Consider the following 19,108-nt stretch of genomic DNA (forward strand, 5'->3'; position numbering starts at 1 on the left):
TAAAAACTTACTATTCTGGAAAAAATTGTGAAAAATGATGCTTTCTGTTGTGAAAATTAGATGTATGTATTAATTTGCATAGGCTTTCTAAATCTTAAATTGATTCTAAAATACTTAATTGCCTCTCTGTTTTTGTCTGGCTAGAATATCTCCCCTTTCACCAACTGCCATTCTTTCTAAACGAAACTCAGTTCCAGATGACTATACTAATATTAGGCGCAATCGTCCTTTCATTTCAAACTGAAATGTGCCATATGCCATGTAGAACAGTGGTTCCCAATTTTGGGGGGGGCATGGACCAGTTTAATGTCAGAATATATTTTCACGGACCAGCCTTTAAGGTGGGATGGATAAATGTATCTCGTGACCGAGACAAGCATCAAGAGTGAGTCTTAGACAGATGTAACAGAGGGAATCTGGTCATTTTTTAAAAATAAAACATCATTCAGACTTAAATATAAATAAAACAAAAATAACGTAAGTTATTTATTCTTTCTCATCAGACCAGTACCAAATGGCTCACGGACCGGTATCGGTCCGTGGCCTGGGGGTTGGGGACCACTGATGTAGATGATATGTATATTTTATTTCACAAATGGCACATTATGTATTTGCAAATATATTCTATATCATAAAGTAAATAGTTTATAACCCCACAGCACAAAGTTCTTTTTATTTTATTTTTTTAGGGTTTTTCCTCCACCTGAATTTTAAAACTAAAGGGAGAAATCCTGACTGTAAAACCTATGAACTGAAATATTGATATTCTACCTCAGAGTTACCACTTCCCTACACCCTCATTCCACGTTATACCTCCTCACACATGTGTCTTCATTTGGTCCTAAACACATCTGACTTCATGGCTTCTTCAACAGAAAATACTTTGCAATGTTTTCTATAATTTAAGAAATATATCAAATGCTTCTAAACATTTTATTAGCAAATTCAAATTTTTCCCCAGAAAGATGAAAAAGTAAATGTGTTTATGTGTATATGAAAATTTCCTTGGGTTTTTAGTATATAATTTATAAAAATAAAAACCTGTCCATTCTTATCAATAATTATTCATATTTAAAATTCAGGTCTATTCTACAGCAGTTTATTTTGAGTTTGACCTTTCCACGACTTCTTGAGGCAGGTATGTAAATGCTCAGATATTGTCAAGATAATTAAAATTTTCTTTTTAGATGTGCTGACTTTAACAATCTCAGTGAGAAAGAGTGCATTTGTGTGTGTGTATGTGTGTGTGTATGAGAGAGAGATTATCCATTTGACACTTGTAGGTTGAAATCTTTTTGTAAAAACTTCCCTATGTCACATTGGCCACTGTTATGTAGGTGTGATATATTTGAATAGACTTATTCTACTGAAATTTATTGGGCACATTACACAGCAGTAAACAAGCCGATCAAGGTGCCTGCCCTTTTACAGTTGTTTCCCTCCATGATAAATGAAGGGAACTGCCTACAATGTCCTCTCTTGATGGCGGTCTTTGTTTCTCCACAGTTGAGATGGAAGATGATGACTTTACAGCCTCTCTGTCAAAGCAGAGTTGCATTACCGAACAAACACAGTATTTCTTTGATAATGACAGCAAATCATTCAGTGGTGTATTAGACTGTGGAAACTGTTCCAGGTAATTTTTGTCTTCATTTTTAGACCAATTTCTACTTCACTAAGAAATAGCATTCACTGTATGTAATCGTTATGGAAAGTAATGGAGATTTTGTTGTTTGAGTCTGAGAGATTTGAGTAATGTTTTAAGATGAAAACATCACAAATCTTCACTTTAAAATTTTTAAAATTCTAACTTTGTAAGTTATAATTCCTCATATTGTCAAGAAATCAGTACCCACTTATAGGCAGAACATAGTAAAATTCTATTATATTTAAATGTATTTTTTTTGTCTAATAGAACCCATATTAAAATTTTTCTAAAATAAAGAAAATTACTTATATATATAGCTACTAAACAGGTTTACAAAAAGATATTCAGGGGTGTTTGTTCTAATTCCAATCTTCACTAATGTTTAGAATTGAAGCTATGTTTGATTTGAAACTGGAAGAACTGGAAGAAAATATTTCCTAAGGTCAAGGTTAATGTTAATCACTAGTATTGATAAAACATTTTGGAAATGATGGAGAATTTAATTTTGTTGTAATGGGATAGAGGAGAAAGCCTGGTAGGAATTTTTGAAGTTTTGAAAGAAGAGTGAAAATCCATGTCATAGGATCCCTGAGAAAGGAGTGAAAGGCAGAAGTGTTGGGATACTTTGTTTTTAGTGGCTGCAGGCTGGTTATTCTAGAAGAAATATTAACATAGAGAAAAAGAAATGTGAGGAGGTGCAGTAACCTGAGCACGCAGAAGCACTGGAATTGTTAGTTGCTAGGGATTCAGAAAAGAAGTTTATAACAGTTAAAAAATATTTTCAGGAATGTGTTACCTGAAACTAGCATGAATTTTTAATAGACATGGTCAGTATGATTTCATGACTTAACTTTAGCTAACCTTTATGTCTTAAGAGGAGGTAGAGGGCATAAAAAGGAGGAGAAAGGGGAGGACGGTCGGGCATGAACTCGGAAGAAAGCAGACTGTTTTGTGTAAAGATTAGTATTTGGCCTATCAACTTCAGGAAAACACATTGTAGTGTGTTTTATGGGTACAACAGAATGAGTTTCAGAGTCCTTTGGTCTTTCATTAATTGATGTTCAGTAATAGCAATGTGTTCTTAAAAGTTGGCTAAATTAAATTGCAAAGATCATTATAATCAAAATATTAGGTTGACTCATTTTTTTATTCATTTTATTCTTGTGTCCTAAGTTCAATGGGGAAAAAAGCAAGACAATCCTACTTCTTTGAAAATATATAATCATAAAGAAATTACTCTAAAGGTAGATTTATTTTTATCATGCTTGCTACAGAAGGCAGAAACAACTTAAGATGTGGATAAAACACTTAATGGAATTTAAAGCTCTTGACTTTGTCTATATCTGTGTTGTCCAGTTCAGCAGTTACCAGCCACAGATGCCTATTTCAATTGTCAGTTACAATTTATATTAAAATTTTGTGCCTCAGTCGCACTAGTCACATTTCAGGTGCTCAGTTAGCCTTATTTTCTATTTTATTGGATAAGAAGAAAATGTTTTTTTCCATTGTCACAGAAAGTTTGCTGAACAACATTGATCTAAGAAAATGTTTTTTTCCATTGTCACAGAAAGTTTGCTGAACAACATTGATCTAGTCTCTACTTGGCCATTAGTTTGGGCAAGATCCTTAGCTGTATTTGTACTCCTGGTTTCCTTATCTTAAAATAAGGCAACTTTGGCATATTTCCAGTGATAAATAGCACTAATTCCTAAACATGTAAAATAAACATTTCTCTATGAGTTCCCACAACTAAATAGTGCTAATTTTGCATTGAGGACTATCATTTTTTAAAAACACATTTAAAACATCTAATGTACTTTTCTGGTATTAATTTTAGAGAGGGAATGTATGCATACTAATAAATTAAACAGCAATCTATCTTCTAGAATCATTCTCATTCTATTGGTGTTGGTGATTCTTTGTGTTTCAAGATGTGATATTTTGTCTTTTGTTTTAATATGTTAAGAATCTTTGAAAGATTTTCTTTCCAAGAAGATAATGTTCTCTTATTTTTTTAACATTTATTTTGCAGAATCTTCCATGTAGAAAAACTTATGAATACCAACTTAGCATTCATAATGGTTGAGAGCAAAGGGACTTGTCCCTGTGACACACGATTGCTCATACAAGCAGAGCAGAATTGTATCCTTTCACATTGGAGATGTTTGGAATGGAAAGCCTTCCTAAACTAATGCATTTATAACCTCGTCATGTTGTTTATGCTCAAAAAAGATACAGTGTGTCCGTAAAGTCATGGTGCACATTTGACCAGTCACAGGAAAGCAACAAAAGATGATAGAAATGTGAAATCTGCACCAAATAAAAGGAAAACTCTCCCAGTTTCTGTAGGATGATGTGGCAGCATGTGCAGATGATGACATAACACCGTCTATACAGAGGAGCAGCCCACAGCCATGCCAGTGGAGATGTGAATGGTACAGAGGAAAGTTCAGTGTGTTCTGTGGCTCGCAAAATTCGAATCCATGACCAAAGTGCAATGTGAATATCGGCGCATTTATAATGAAGCGCCACCACATAGGAATAACATTACTCGGTGGAATAAGCAGTTGAAGAAAACCGGCAGTTTGGTGGAGAAACCCCGTTCTGGTAGGCCATCAGTCAGTGACGAGTCTGTAGAGGCTATACGGGATAGCTACCTAAGGAGCTCTAAAAAATCTGTGCGTGAGCCCACATCAAACTGCACTGAACAGGTATGAAACTGGGAGAGTTTTCCTTTTATTTGGTGCAGATTTCACATTTCTACCGTCTTTTGTTGCTTTCCTGTTACCAGTCAAAAGTGCACCATGACTTTACGGACACACTGTATTATAATCACCTTACAAAGGCAGACTGGACCCCTCATGCAAAATTTGGTTTGGATGGCAAGATGGATGATGCTACATATGTACCAAAGAATGTGAAAGGTTTCTTACTCGTGTAACCAGATTTGGTGGAGAGAGCAGTGCAGGCCCCCCAGGCGATCTTACAATGGCTTGAGAGAACAGGGAGGAGCAGCTGGCTTGGGATATTATGGTGCTGGGTTCTTGCCTGTGCTGGATGAGGCTAGTGTGGTTCAGACTTCCCAGAGTGCCAAGCGAGGGAGTGCTCAGGCTTCCCTATCAGCTTGCCCAGCTGCAGGACACAGGAAAAGGGGAGCATTGTGTTTCAAAGCTGTCAATAGCCAGTCATCCAAAATAGTCAGATATGGTATATACCAGGGGTAGTCAACCTTTTTATACCTACCGCCCACTGTTGTATCTCTGTTAGTAGTAACATTTTCTAACCGCCCACCGGTTCCACAGTAATGGTGATTTATAAAGTATGGAAGTAACTTTGCTTTATAAAATTTATAAAGCAGAGTTACAGCAAGTTAAAACATATAATAATAATTACTTACCAAGTACTTTATGTCAGATTTTCACTAAGTTTGGCAGAATAAATCTTTATAAAACAACTTACTATAGTTAAATCTATCTTTTAATTTATTTATACTTTGGTTGCTCCGCTACCGCCCACCAGGAAAGCTGGAACGCCCACTAGCGGGCAGTAGGGACCAGGTTGACTACCACTGGTATACACGTACAATGGAATATTATTTGGCCTTAAAAAAAAGGAAATGCAATTGTATGCATACAATTGCAATAGCAGTAACACTAAAACTACTTTTCGTGGTAAACATGCAGAATGGCATACAATTACTATTAAAGAATTGTATGCAGAGCCCTGCATACAATTGTATGCAGAGCTCCTATAATTTTACATTTACCCATGCTATTTTTGAAAAAAAAAAAGTTCTCACCTATATTTGGAATTGACATTATTTATTTATTATTTATTTATTTATTTATTTATTGTATTTTTCTGAAGTTAGAAATGGGGAGGCAGTCAGACAGACTCCCACATGTGCCTGACTGGGATCTACCCGGCACGCCCACCAGGGGGCAATGCTCTGCCCATCTGGGGCGTTGCTCTGCTGCAACCAGAGCCATTCTAGCACCTGAGGCAGAGGCCAAGGAGCCATCCTCAGCTCCTGGGCCAACTTTGCTCCAATGGAGCCTTGGCTGCGGGAGGGGAAGAGAGAGACAGAGATGAAGGAGAGGGGGAGGGGTAGAGAAGCAGATGGGCGCTTCTCCTGTGTGCCCTGGCTGGGAATCGAACCCGGGACTTCTGCATGCCAGGTCAATGCTCTACCACTAAGCCAACCAGCCAGGGGGAATTGACATTATTAAGAATTGGTTTATGTTTCCCTCTTAATAAATAGAGTGCACCCAGATTCTCCTTTGTGCTGTTTTACAAATACGACCCTGTTTTATACTCTGCATCATTTCTGTATTTCATTCACTCATTGTCTACAAATATTTATTCAGCACTTGCTATGTTCCAGGGACCATATACAGTAAAAATTTTTTATGTTGATCTCTGCACACAGCCCTTAGTCTGGCAAGAAAAAATCTGTGGCAGTTTCTTTTTTTTTTGGTGACAGAGACAGAGAGAGAGTCAGAGAGAAGGACAGATAGGTACAGATGGGCAGGAATGGAGAGAGATGAAAAGCATCAATTTTTTGTTGCGGCACCTTAGTTGTTCATTAATTGCTTTCTCATATGTGCCTTGACCTGGCCAGGGGCAACAGCAGAGCGAATGACCCCTTGATCAAGCCAGTGACCTTGGGCTCAAGCTGGTGAGCTTTGCTCAAACCAAATGAGCCCACGCTCAAGCTGGTGACCTAAGGGTTTTGAACCTGGGTTCTCTGCATTGCAGTCCGACGCTCTATCCACTGCGCCACCGCCTGTTCAGTGTGGCAGTTTATTCTTAAATCCCCAAGTACTTGAACTGGCTGTGTTGGTATAAAGTAATGCATAGGCATCTCTTACTGGCTTTGGGAAATAAATATATTGTATTTTCATTTTTTTAAATTGTGGGGGGATGAAGTAATTTCATATTCCTTAACAAGTTTCTTTAGCTGAAGGTCCAAATCCTTGCATTATGGTTAAGCAACCCAGACACCGAAAGGGGCCTGATGTCTGCTTTGATAACAATGTCTTGGTAAGACCAAATGTTTACTATTTTAAATACTTTATCTCAATGGTCATTGTCCACAAGAATTTAAGGAGCTGTGGTGTTTCGCATTAACATGATGTATTTTCTGGTAAATAGATTTTTTATTTCAATATTTTTCATGGTTAGCATAAGCTTAACTGTTGCTTCTTCTATCTGTCCTTCCCAAAGAAAGTGTACTTTCAAACACAATTGCAATCAATTTAGTAATAATCCAATATTACAAATCTGATGATTTTAAAGACATTCTAAAAAATAGTAACTGGTGGTAAATATTACTTATGGTATATGAGTTGCATACCTTTATTTATATTCTAATCCTGAAGATATAATAGTTACTTCTATTAGTTTGGGTTTAGTCCTCATTCTGGCTATTTAAAAACCCATTAAACAGTTATTGTCCAATTATTTTATAATTTCACCTTTTTTGACATGGATTGTAATTCTGTCATATATTAGATTTATATTAATTATCTTAACTGTATTTTTATATTGTTTGAAATTAGACCAGGTCAATAACACAGGATTAAGTTGAGTTGAAATATTTCTTTTAATTGAATTTATTTTTATATTGTTCGAAATGAGACTAGGTCAGTTATATAGGGTTAAGTTGATAAAATTTTACAAACTGTATTTAATGTTATTTAAACACACTGCTAATTTTTCTATAGGTCAGCTATCTTTCTTTAACAGTATTCTGACTTACTGTGTCTGTAATTAGTTTTATACATTTAAAATTAGTTTAGCCTGACCTGTGGTGGCGCAGTGGATAAAGCGTCGACCTGGAACGCTGAGGTCGCTGGTTCAAAACCCTGGGCTTGCCTGGTCAAGGCACATATGGGAGTTGATGCTTCCTGCTCCTCCCTCCCCCTTCTCTCTCTCTCTCTCTCTCTCTCTCTCTCTCTCTCTCTCTCTCTCTCTCCTCTCTAAAAATTAATAAAAGAAAAAAAAATTAGTTTAGAAACTTGATTCTCAAACATAATGGCCACAAAATGCCTGGCCACATTCAAAAATCAATTTAAAATATTCCACAATTCTGATGTTTCAATGTGTGGCTTTGCATTTAGTGGCCTGCACACAACAGTGAGCATGCAAACAGAACATTATCATCTTTGGGCCTGTTTTTAGAATAAACAGTTCCTATCACTGACTGGTTGATGTGCATGTTTAGAGGTTATTATTTATTTAGAATGAACTTGCCTACTATGTATGTGTTTACTCCAATATACATAGTCACATTTGTCCCAGAAAGAATAATGCATTTCTATAGATACATATTATGCAATTAGATGATATAAATTATAACTGGAATAAAGAAGAAATAAAATCAGTGATGCTGAATAAGGCTACAAAAGCAAGATGTCTTTAGCAAGTAAATCTTAGTTCTCTCTGTGAGGACTACTGCTCATTCCTCTTTGGTGGAGAAAGTGATGCCAAGTTGCAGCAAATTGTTCTTTTTCATTTTACCAAGTTAAATTTAAATGATATTCAGATGTGTGTACATTCATTGTTTTATCTACTATACCTTTAAGAGCTTTGCACATGTCAAATCATTCCCCAGGGATATTGTCACTCATTAAGGGAACTGCTTATTAACTACTTGCCATCAAAGACTGAGGTGAAATTCATTCAGATGAACTTTAAAGATCATATAAAAACCCTATTCTGAAAAGTATTTTCACTCTAGGAAACTTTATATTTTAATCAAGGCATCAAAAAGATTTGAGAAAATAATCTCAATAATTCAAGTTTCTGTAAATTATACAGTGGATTGTGCGTGAAAGTACAACTCTTGCTCAGTAGCTTACGGTGCTAATAATGTCTTTGTTCTTTAGCAGTGGAATGTTTGGTAATGCTTACTTGCGATGGTCACTGAATCTGCACTGGATGGAGGCTCACATAAACTGCTAACTGCCAGCAAATTGCATGAAATCTCATCTTGTATGTCTTCTTTTTGTGTTTTCTTTCCTTTTCCTGTACTTGCTACTTTGCCCGTTATTAATAGGATCAACTTGTATGCACAACGAGTCGTGCCTGTACCATGATGTCAGCTCCTATCTTCATTTTACTGCAAGTTTTCATGTGGTGTGGATGGTCAGTCACTTTCTCTAATTTTTCTTTGTTTTTGTGTTTGGCTTGAAATTAAAAAAAAAAATCCATATCCCTAAATGCACTATAATTGTCCTGAAACAAGATTATTAAAATCCCAATTCTAATGTTTTGTGAATAACTCATTTCAAATGTTGCATAAGTTTCTAATCTTAAATAGAATATAACAGCATTCTGCATTTATTTTAAAATCAGTATTTTCTCATAGGGTTTTTAATAGACATGAAGTCAATGTGGAGAAAAAATTATACATGCTTCATGATGTCTAAATTTTACTAAAGAGAAGTATCCTAAGAATAATCATTAGAGCTGGTCGTCTCAATTTATTTTCAAGAGATACTAACATAAAAATAATGAGTTATTTCAAGCTTATCAATCACTGCATAATAAATGTATCATTCCACTTTTTTCTTTTTTAAACAAATATGGTTTAAACAACTCTTTAGATTTTTATTACCAAAATGATGATCTTATTGAAATATTTTAGTATAAGAGCTTCCAATTTTTAAATACATTTTGTTTAACATCACATACATTATCAAGAGCAAAATTATCATTACTACCTTTTTATCATTGATCTGAATTTCATAATCAATATGACTAAATAGATGTTTTAGGGCCTGAGTTTTTGTTCAGGGTTCCATTTATGATTTTGCAATTTTTCTGATGCTTTGGACTTACTATGATTATTGCTACTTGAGCACTTTGGTTATGTTCTTTTATTGTTGTCCAGGTATTCATTGATTAGGAAACCACTAGATGGAGATGTGGCCATTACTATAAGTAGAGTGAGCTTATCAGGGGATGGAGGGAAGTGCACTGCAGAGGGATATTAAAACACAACTGAATTTCTCCTGGGATAATAAAATAATGGTTTTCACAGAAAGAAATTCGACATGAAGGAAAGCTATCTGGTTTAAATTATCTTTCTATATGGACATATTTTTTAAATTGATGTCTAGAAGTGATTTCTGGTATCATAATCATACCATTTACATATTAAAAGTATTGTAAAATCACATTTTTTATACTTGTCCCTATTTGTAAGCATGATAGAAATGAGCAAACTAAAACTTAAGGGTAAAAAATTATTACAGTATATTTTACAGGTGAAGACTAGTGGGAAACAGATGCAAGTATTCAGTCAACTTCTTTTTTAAAAGGTCACTTCCAATTTTACCTTTGCTTTAAAAATCTATAAGTAACAATGAAATACATTTTTTTACATAAGATTTGCCAAAAGTATAATTTTAAATTTTCCTCTGATGATTTTTTATTCTTTCATCATAACTATAAATTTACCAAGAAAAATATCACCATAAACCCAACTAGATGGGATCAATATATTTTATCAAAATAATTCCCCCCCCAAAGTGAGAAGCTGGAGGGGGGGTAGACTGGGGTGGGATACAGACAGACAGACTCCTGCATGCACCGACCGGGATCCACCCGGCATGCCCACTTGGGGGCGATGCTTGATTCCTCTGGGCGTTGCTCTGCTGCAATCAGAGCCATTCTAGTGCCCGAGGCTGAGGTCATGGAGCCATCCTCAGCGCCCGGGCCATCTTTGCTCCAATGGAGCCTTGGCTGTGGGAGGGAAAGAGAGAGATAGAGAGAAAAGATAGGGGGAAGGGTGGAGGAGTAGATGGGCGCTTCTCCTGTGTGCCCTGGCTGGGAATCAAACCCGGGACTTCCACGCACCAGGCTATTGCTCTTCCGCTGAGCCAACTAGCCAGGGTCTAAAATAATTTTTGAAAGATGAAAAGAGCACATCTGGGATTTCTTGATATTTTGTGTCCTGGAGAAATATATAACAAAGCTTGGGGTGAGGACTTTTAAAACACAGTGTGGTACAGTGAATTTACTCTATGCAATGTTTAGAGTTAAGGAAGTATTTTCTCTGAAACAATAGGAAGTTGATAAAAATAATAAAATATTACAAAAAAAGGGATTAGTTGGCAGTTCTCTGCATTTTTGACCAATAAAGCCTACAGTGTAAGCATCAGTGTTAGTCTGCTATAACTAGGAATTTGCATGGATTAGATTGTGCTCAGAGGAAATCTGGAATGGTGGTGTCATCTTCTAACGTATGATGTCTCTCAAAGCATTGAAAGAGTGGCTGTCTAAAGCTAGGACTCTTCCACCCTTTGGAGTCTGAAAAGGACATGGGGCCCTGCACTGCACTATGAGGACTTTATTAAAACACTAGTGGTCAAGTGAGACCTAGAAGAAATTAAAGCAAGCCAATATGTGTGCATTGATGAAATTAATTTTATGAAAACCTAATTTATAAAAACACATTGGGTACATGAAAAATGACTATGCAGAAATAAATGTGTGTATATATGTACATTTTAATATCTGAATCAATATACTACCTACCTCATGAGTTAATGTAAGATATGTTAAGTATGTTAAAGTGCTGTGTAGGAGAACAAATTATTTGTTCGGGAATTTTATAGATTTTTTTTAAAGCTGCTATGGGTGACTTAAGTACAGACCTATCTAAATTCAAAGGGTAAGCATAATTTGGTGGATGTCTTCACTAGTGATTTGCCTTTTGAAGGAAATAATGACTATAATTCAGAAAGGAAAGAGTAAAAACTTCTTAGCCAGTGATCAGAAAACTTTCTCTTGTAAAATTTATACATTTATTTAAATAAATTAAAAGTCATTTTTTTCTCACAATATGCAGTTAGTCACCCCAGGTTCTGGCTGTGGAAAGAAAGGCAGAGTAAAGTTTTAATAATACTTGTTTAAAGAGGGAAAATGGAAGACATTTTAGCCACCACTATACATGATCTTAAAAAGTTAGCCTTGGGGAAGTCATATGAATGTAACTGCAGTTTAGATGTTGGTTTATTTTAATGAGTACTTGAAAAGAAAATAGGAATTAGGAATTCTCAGTGTTTTCTTTATTAAAAGTCCTTTTAGAGACATCCCTAGAAGGAAATCTAATAAAATTGCTCTAAACTGTATTTTAACATAACCAAATATACTGCTCACAAATGTTAGGGAATATTTCAAAATGAATATGGAGTATAAAATATCCCCTAATGTTTGTGAGCAGTATATATAAAATAGTGGCTCTGTATCCTTTTTCTTTTTTAATGTGTCATATGGAAAACAGGTGCCAATCTCTTTTGTCTACTATAGTAATCTTTATAAATCAGACTTGATTTATCTGGTCGTGTTGTTAGTGGGAGTTTGGTCCCTTTAAGACAGAGAAATGCTGAAGTTTCACCCATATCAATGCATTTGTGATTTAGAGTGTAACTTATAATTTACTTTCATAAAATTATTTCAAATCTTGATATATGTGATTGCCCTTGCAAAACATATGTGATTGCCCTTGCAAAACATTTGAGAAAACATGGTCAGGAAACAGAAAAGGCAGATTTTTCAGTGTGAATCAATGTACAGACTTTAGGCACTACAAATAACTTATCTAAACTACTGCCTTCCACACTGAAACAAATATATCTCATCATCACACAGAGGAAATGAAACAAACAAACAAAACCCAGTAAAAATAGAAAAAGAAAACAATGGATTCAAGACAAAGATGTTTTTTCTCCATAATACATTTCTATAATTTTAAAACTAGTAAGAGTTTCTTTGACAAAATATATTTTAATGCATTAATGGGTCTTGTTTATGTTCTAATTTTCCATTCTATCAAATTAATACTTAAACAAAATTGGGAGATCCTCCTCGTAAAATGAAATACTAACTTAAAGGTTTACTTCTTATGTCCATAGTGTTTCTAACCAATCAATATTGTGCTACTTTATTGAGTACTGACTATTTATCAAGTACTTACTATACAATACTCCTGCTATCCACTTGTGAGATATTTGAGATTTGTCTAAACCAAAATGTAATTTGTTTTTAATCTGAAATTCAAATGTAACTGAGAAACCTATTTTTCATCTGAAAAACCTACCCAGAGGGAAAAGTATTTGAACAACAGAAAAATAGGACAAGCACAAAAGCTCTGAGATAGTAAAAACCTTGACTGTTGCAGTGATAGCTGATGTGACTGGAGCGGAATGAGCGCTGAGGGAATGGAGGGAAATACCAGAGGGTGGAGGTGGAGAGGCAGCCACAAGCCATGTCATAGAATGCCTTGTTGGCCTTGTAAGAAATTTAGATTTCATTCTGTTGAGTGATAAGAAATTTTAAGAAGGAAGTGAAATGAGATGATATATGGTTATTAGAAGACTGATTTGGAGGAAAAGATTATAAGAGGGCAAGAGTAGAAGCAATGAAGCAAATGAGGCAGCTTTTACAGGAGTATAGGCAGGAAGTGATATGACTGGGACATGAGATGGTGAGAAGTAGTGGGTTTCGGAAGATATTTTGAAGCTAGATTAAGAAGACATGCTGATGGGATAGATTTGAGAAACAAGGAGGAAACACCCATGACTTATCTTTGAACTGATTCACTATTCCTCAAAGTGTCGCTTAGAAAAACAATGTTTTGGGGAAAGCTTGAGATCTTTCTGAGACACATAAAAGCACAGGTGATAGAGATCAACGAATGTGTAGATTAGAGGAGAATTCAGGGCTAAAGATATAAAAATGTAAGTTATTGAGGTTCTGTTCTAAGGTAGTAACACAGTAGGCCCAAAAACACACAGACACACCAAACCTGCACCTATAAACAGAGAAATTCCCTCTGAAAGGAATCCACCTGAGTGACCCCTACACAAATACTTCCTAATGGGCCTAGAAGGGACTCACTGTGGGTGTACTCTCAAAGGCTTGGGGAGGGGAGCAAACAGAAATGTCTTAATTTCAGTCTTTCCCTATGAGAAGATATTTGCATACTTTAAATGCATTTGCCTAAGTATGTCTTCTAATTTTGCAGACATTTAGGGGCTGTGATCCTCCCTGCAGGGCAGGGTGCAGTGGGCGCTTCCTCCATATTAATCCTCTAACCCACTCCAGTTCTCTGGGTTCGTGATAAGACTTTTGAACATATCTGGCATCTTGGCTTATGAGCTGCCACTCTAAGAATGCACCCACCCCTTTATTATGACTCTGGTGGCCAGCAGGGATGACATTCACAGGATCTGCAGTACTACTGCAAATAAAGTTCTTAACCAACTATTCTCCCAGAGTTCAATACAGAGGGAGCTGTCCCTGAAAGACATCTATTTGCACACTTTAAAAGCCGCTTGCTTTTTCTTCAACTTGAATCTAGGTGCTGACTGAGTCCCTGCCTTGGACAATGTCAGGCAGTGACACACTCTCAACTACTGAAAGTCACCAAGAAATATCTACTTCAAAACTTAAATAAGTAGCTGTTTTATCTAATGCACAGAAAGGAACACAGAGAATCTAAGAAAATGAAGAAACAAAATATATATACTAAATAAAGTAACAAGATAAAAGGCCCCAACAGACCTAGAAGAAAACATAGGGAAGAAGCTTCTTGACGTTGGTCTTGGCAATGATTTTTGGGTATGACACCAAAAGTACAATGGTAAAAGTGAAAATCAGCAAATGGGACGTGTCAGACTTGAACACTTCCTTCTGCACAGCAAGAGGAGAAAAATGGCAACCAACAAAATGTGTGAAATTTTGTACAAACTGTTTTAGATAAGGAGTTAATATCTGAAATATATAAAAAACTCATACAAATAAAATTTTTTTAAATCCAACTAAAAAATGAGCATAAAATATAAGCAGATGTTTTTCCAAAGAAGACTTTTGAATGGCCAATAGGTACATGTAATACTGCTCAACATCACTAATTGTTAGGGAAATATAAAAACCACAGTGAGATACCACCTCACAATTGGTGAAGTGGCTTCATCAAGATGATAAGAGACAACAAGTACTGGCCAGACTGTGGAAAAAGGGAACCTTTATAAACTGTTGGTTGGAATGTAAATTGATGCAATCAGTATGGAAAACAATATGGAAATTTGTCAAATAATTTAAAATAGATCAAGCATATGATCTAGTAATTCCACTTTTGGATATATGACCAAAGGAAATGAAGACAGTATGTCAAATAGGTATCTGTACTCCTGTGTTTATTGTAGCATTATGCACATAGCCAAGATATGAAAACAACCTAAGTGTCCATTCTTGATGAATGGATAAAAAAGAAGCAGTAGATATTCTGTCATTCTTAACAACATAGATAGAACTGCAGCATATTATGCTAAGTGAGATAAATCAGAAAAAAACAAGTACATTGTATGCCATCACTTATATGTGGAATCTTAAAAAGTCAAGCAGAGAATAAATGGGTTAGAGAATAGGTTAGCTGTTGTTCAAGTCTGTAGACTTACAACAAGTAGTAAATAAGTTTTAGATATGTAATGCATGGTACAGTGGATACAGATAACAACATTATAGTAAAATCATCAAACTGACTAAAAGACTAGAATTTTATTATAACTACTACAAAGAAAGGATTATTATGTAACAAAAAGGTACTAATTATTGCTAAAATGACATTTATATTACAGTATATAGATGCATGAAATATGTTGAATACATTAAATTTACACAATGCTATATTTCAGTAAAAAAGAGAACTTACACTGAGACAAATTACAATTAAATTATCAAAATAGAAGATAAGGAGAGTATCTTAAAAGGAATTAGAGCAGTGACATCAGAGAAATGGCACCGTGAGGAGCGCTGCTGATAAATCTCCCCAAAGTTTCAACAAATTCTTCAACAAGAGACAGAAAAATCTATCCTTGGAGCATCTGGAAGTCGCTCACACTGAAAATGAAGTACTATCAACAAAACCACACTCAGATGCCACTACGGAAAAGGAAATCGAATATCATGGATACAAAAGACAGAGATGTAGCAGAGATAGATGAGGAAAAATCTATGGAGAAAAAATTTAATATATTGGAAACCTTGGAGCTAAATGACAGAGAATTTAAAATAGAAATCCTAAAAATACTCAGAGATATACAAGAAAACACAGAAAGGCAATTTAGGGAGTTCAGAAAATAAGTCAATGAACACAAAGAATATATTACCAAGAAAATTGAAACTATAAAAACAAATCAAACAGAGATGAAAAACTCAATTCATGAACTGAAAAACGAGGTAACAAGCTTAGCTAATAGAACAGGCCAGATAGAAGGTAGGATTAGTGACATAGAAGACAAGCAACATGAGGCACAACAGAGAGAAGAAGAGAGACACTCAAAAATTAAAAAAAAAAAAATAGCCCTACAGGAATTGTCTGACTCCATCAAAAAGACTAACATAAGAATAATAGGTATATCAGAGGGAGAAGAGAGAGAAAATGGAATGGAGAACATATTTAAACAAATAATAGACGAGAACTTCCCGAGCCTGTGGAAAGAAATAAAGCCTCAAATTCAAGAAGCAAAAAGAACACCGAGTTTTCTTAACCCCAACAAACCTACTCCAAGGCACATCATAATGAAATTGCAATAAACCAATGACAAAGAAAAAAAATTCTCAAGGCAGCCAGGGAAAAGAAGAATACAACATATAAAGAAAGGCCTATTAGATTATCATCAGATTTCTCAGCAGAAACTCTACAAGCTAGAAGAGAGTGGACCCCATTCTGAAAGAGAGGAACTTTCAGCCAAGAATACTATACCTATCATAGCTATCCTTCAAATACAAAGGAGAAATAAAAACATTCACAGATACAGGAAAGATGAGGGAATTTATCATCAGAAAACCCGCACACCAGGAAATACTAAAGGGGGGTTTCCAACCAGATACAAAGAAAAAAACCAAACCATAAGTAAAACCTACTCCAAGAACACAATAAAACCAAATTTAGACTGTGACAACAAAAACATAAAAGGGGGGGAGAGGGTGGAAATTAATAGTAGCAAAGGATGATGGAGTGCAGAAGCACTCATAAGATAGTGTACTACAATGAACATGGTAGGTACCCTTTTCATTACTTAATGGTAACCACCAGTGAAAAAACCACCACAGAAGCACATGACGTAAAAAAGGTAGCAACAGAGGAAAGAAGTATGGAATACAACCAAACAAAAACAAATGATAGAAAAACAAAAGAGAAGAGTCAAGATACAAAACTAACAGAAAGCAATTTATAAAATGGCAATAGGGAACCCACAAGTGTCAATAATTACACTAAATGTAAATGGGTTAAACACCAATAAAAAGACACAGTAGCAGAATGGATTAAAAAAGAAAATCCAACTGTATGCTGCCTACAAGAAACACATCTAAGCAACAAGGATAAAAACAAATTCAAAGTAAAAGGCTGGAAAATAATATTCTAAGCAAATAACATCCAAAGGAAAAAGCAAGTGTAGCAATACTCATTTATAATAATGCTGATTACAAGACAGAAAAAGTACTCAGAGACAAAAATGGTCATTTCATAATGATTAAGGGGACTCTGTATCAAGAAGACATAACAATCCTTAATATATATGCACCAAACCAAGGAGCACCAAAATATATAAGACAGCTACTTATTGACGTAAAAAAAACCTGACAAAAATACAATCAAATTTGGAGACCTCAATACACCGCTGATGGCTCTAGAACGTTCATCCAAACAGAAAATCAATAAATATATATTGGCCTTAAACCAAGCACTAGAGCACATGGATATGATAGACATCTACAGGACATTTAATCCCAAAGTGACAGAGTATACATTTTTCTCTAGTGTACATGGAACATTCTCAAGAATTGACCAGATGTTGGGCCACAAAAATAACATCAGCAAATTCAGAAAAACTGAAGTTGCACCAAGTATATTTTCTGATCTTAAAGCCTTGAAACTAGAATTCAACTGCAAAAAAAGGGGGGGGAAAACCCACCAAAATATGAAAACTAAACAACATACTTTTAAAAAATAAATGGGTCAAGGAAGAAATAAGCTCAGAGATAAAAAGATATATTAATTTACTGTATATAATATTTTGAATTTGTTTATACCAAGTTTTTACACTGAAAATAAATTAGTTTTATTTACATTAAAAAAAATTTTTAGGGGAATAAGCTGTTGGGCTAAATATATATTAATGTGCTTTTTCTTTTCTGGATGTACAATGGAAGTTTATACTTGTATCTCACGGCATCATAGCTGATTGCAAAAATTAAAGTACAAAATTTATCAGCAAAAAAAAAAGATATATACAGACAAATGAAAATGACAATAAGACATATCAGAATCTCTGGGATGCAGCAAAAGCAGTAATAAGAGGGAAGTTCATATCACTTCAGACCTATATGAACAAACAAGAGAGAGCCCAAGTAAACCACTTAACTTCACACCTTAAGGAACTAGAAAAAGAAGAACAATGACAACCCAAAACCAGCCAAAGAAAGAAAATAATAAAAATCAGAGCAGAAATAAATGAAATAGAGTACAGAAAAACTATAGAAAAAATCAGTTAAACAAGGAGCTGGTTCTTTGAAAAGATCAACAAAATTGACAAACCCTTGGCAAAACTCATCAAGGAAAAAAGAGAAAGGACTCATATAAACAAATCCAAATGAAAGAGGAGAAATCACCACAGACATCATAAATATACAAAGAATTATTGTAGAATACTATGAAAAACTATATGCCACCAAATTCAACAATCTAGAAGTAATGGATAATTTCCTAGAACAATACAACCTTCCTAGACTGAGTCATGAAGAAGCAGAAGCCTAAACAGACCAAATAGCAGGGAGGAAATAGAAAAAAAAACTATTAAAAACCTCCCCCAAAATAAAAAATCCATGGATAAAGTATTAACCTGGAAACGTTGACATTGCCGGTTCTAAACCCTGGGCTTGCCTGGTCAAGGCACATATGGGAGTTGATGCTTTCTGCTCTCCTCCCCCCTTCTCTCTCTCTCTCTCTCCTCTCTATAATGAATAAATAAAATCTTAAAAAAAAAAAAAATCCAGGCCCAGACGGTTATACTAGTGAATTCTATGAAACATTCAAAGAAGACTTGGTTTCTATTCTACTCAAAGTCTTCCAAAAAACTGAAGAAGTAATACTTTCAAACACATTTTATGAGGCCGACATAACCCTCATACCAAAACCTGGCAAGGATGGCAAAAAAAAAAAAAAGAAAACTACAGACCATTATTTCTAATGAATACAGATGCTAAAATGCTAAACAAAATACTAGCAAATCGAATACAACAACATATTAAAAAAATAATACATCATGATCAAGTGGGATTCATCCCAGAATCTCAAGGATGGTTCAAGATACATAAAACAGTTAACGTAATACACCATATCAACAAAACAAAGAACAAAAGCCACATGATCTTATCAATAGA

General features: G+C 35.0%; 1 protein-coding gene across 9 annotated transcripts in view; it reads left to right on the plus strand.

Annotated features, from left to right (window-relative positions):
- The window catches only part of CACNA2D1 (calcium voltage-gated channel auxiliary subunit alpha2delta 1), a 591,296-nt gene that overhangs the window by 559,486 nt on the left and 12,702 nt on the right, over positions 1 to 19,108 (plus strand). For 7 of the 9 annotated variants that reach the window (XM_066238143.1, XM_066238145.1, XM_066238146.1 and 4 more), the window contains 4 exons: positions 1,083 to 1,138; positions 1,507 to 1,636; positions 3,681 to 3,790; positions 6,609 to 6,691. In XM_066238143.1, coding sequence (XP_066094240.1) covers positions 1,083 to 1,138; positions 1,507 to 1,636; positions 3,681 to 3,790; positions 6,609 to 6,691 — 379 coding nt within the window. Of the gene's footprint in view, positions 1 to 1,082; positions 1,139 to 1,506; positions 1,637 to 3,680; positions 3,791 to 6,608; positions 6,692 to 8,708; positions 8,798 to 19,108 lie in introns of all 9 variants that reach the window. The other 2 variants (XM_066238142.1, XM_066238148.1) reach the window with 1 other exon arrangement.

Source organism: Saccopteryx bilineata, chromosome 7 (genome assembly GCF_036850765.1).
Source record: "Saccopteryx bilineata isolate mSacBil1 chromosome 7, mSacBil1_pri_phased_curated, whole genome shotgun sequence".
Lineage (NCBI taxonomy): Eukaryota > Metazoa > Chordata > Mammalia > Chiroptera > Emballonuridae > Saccopteryx > Saccopteryx bilineata.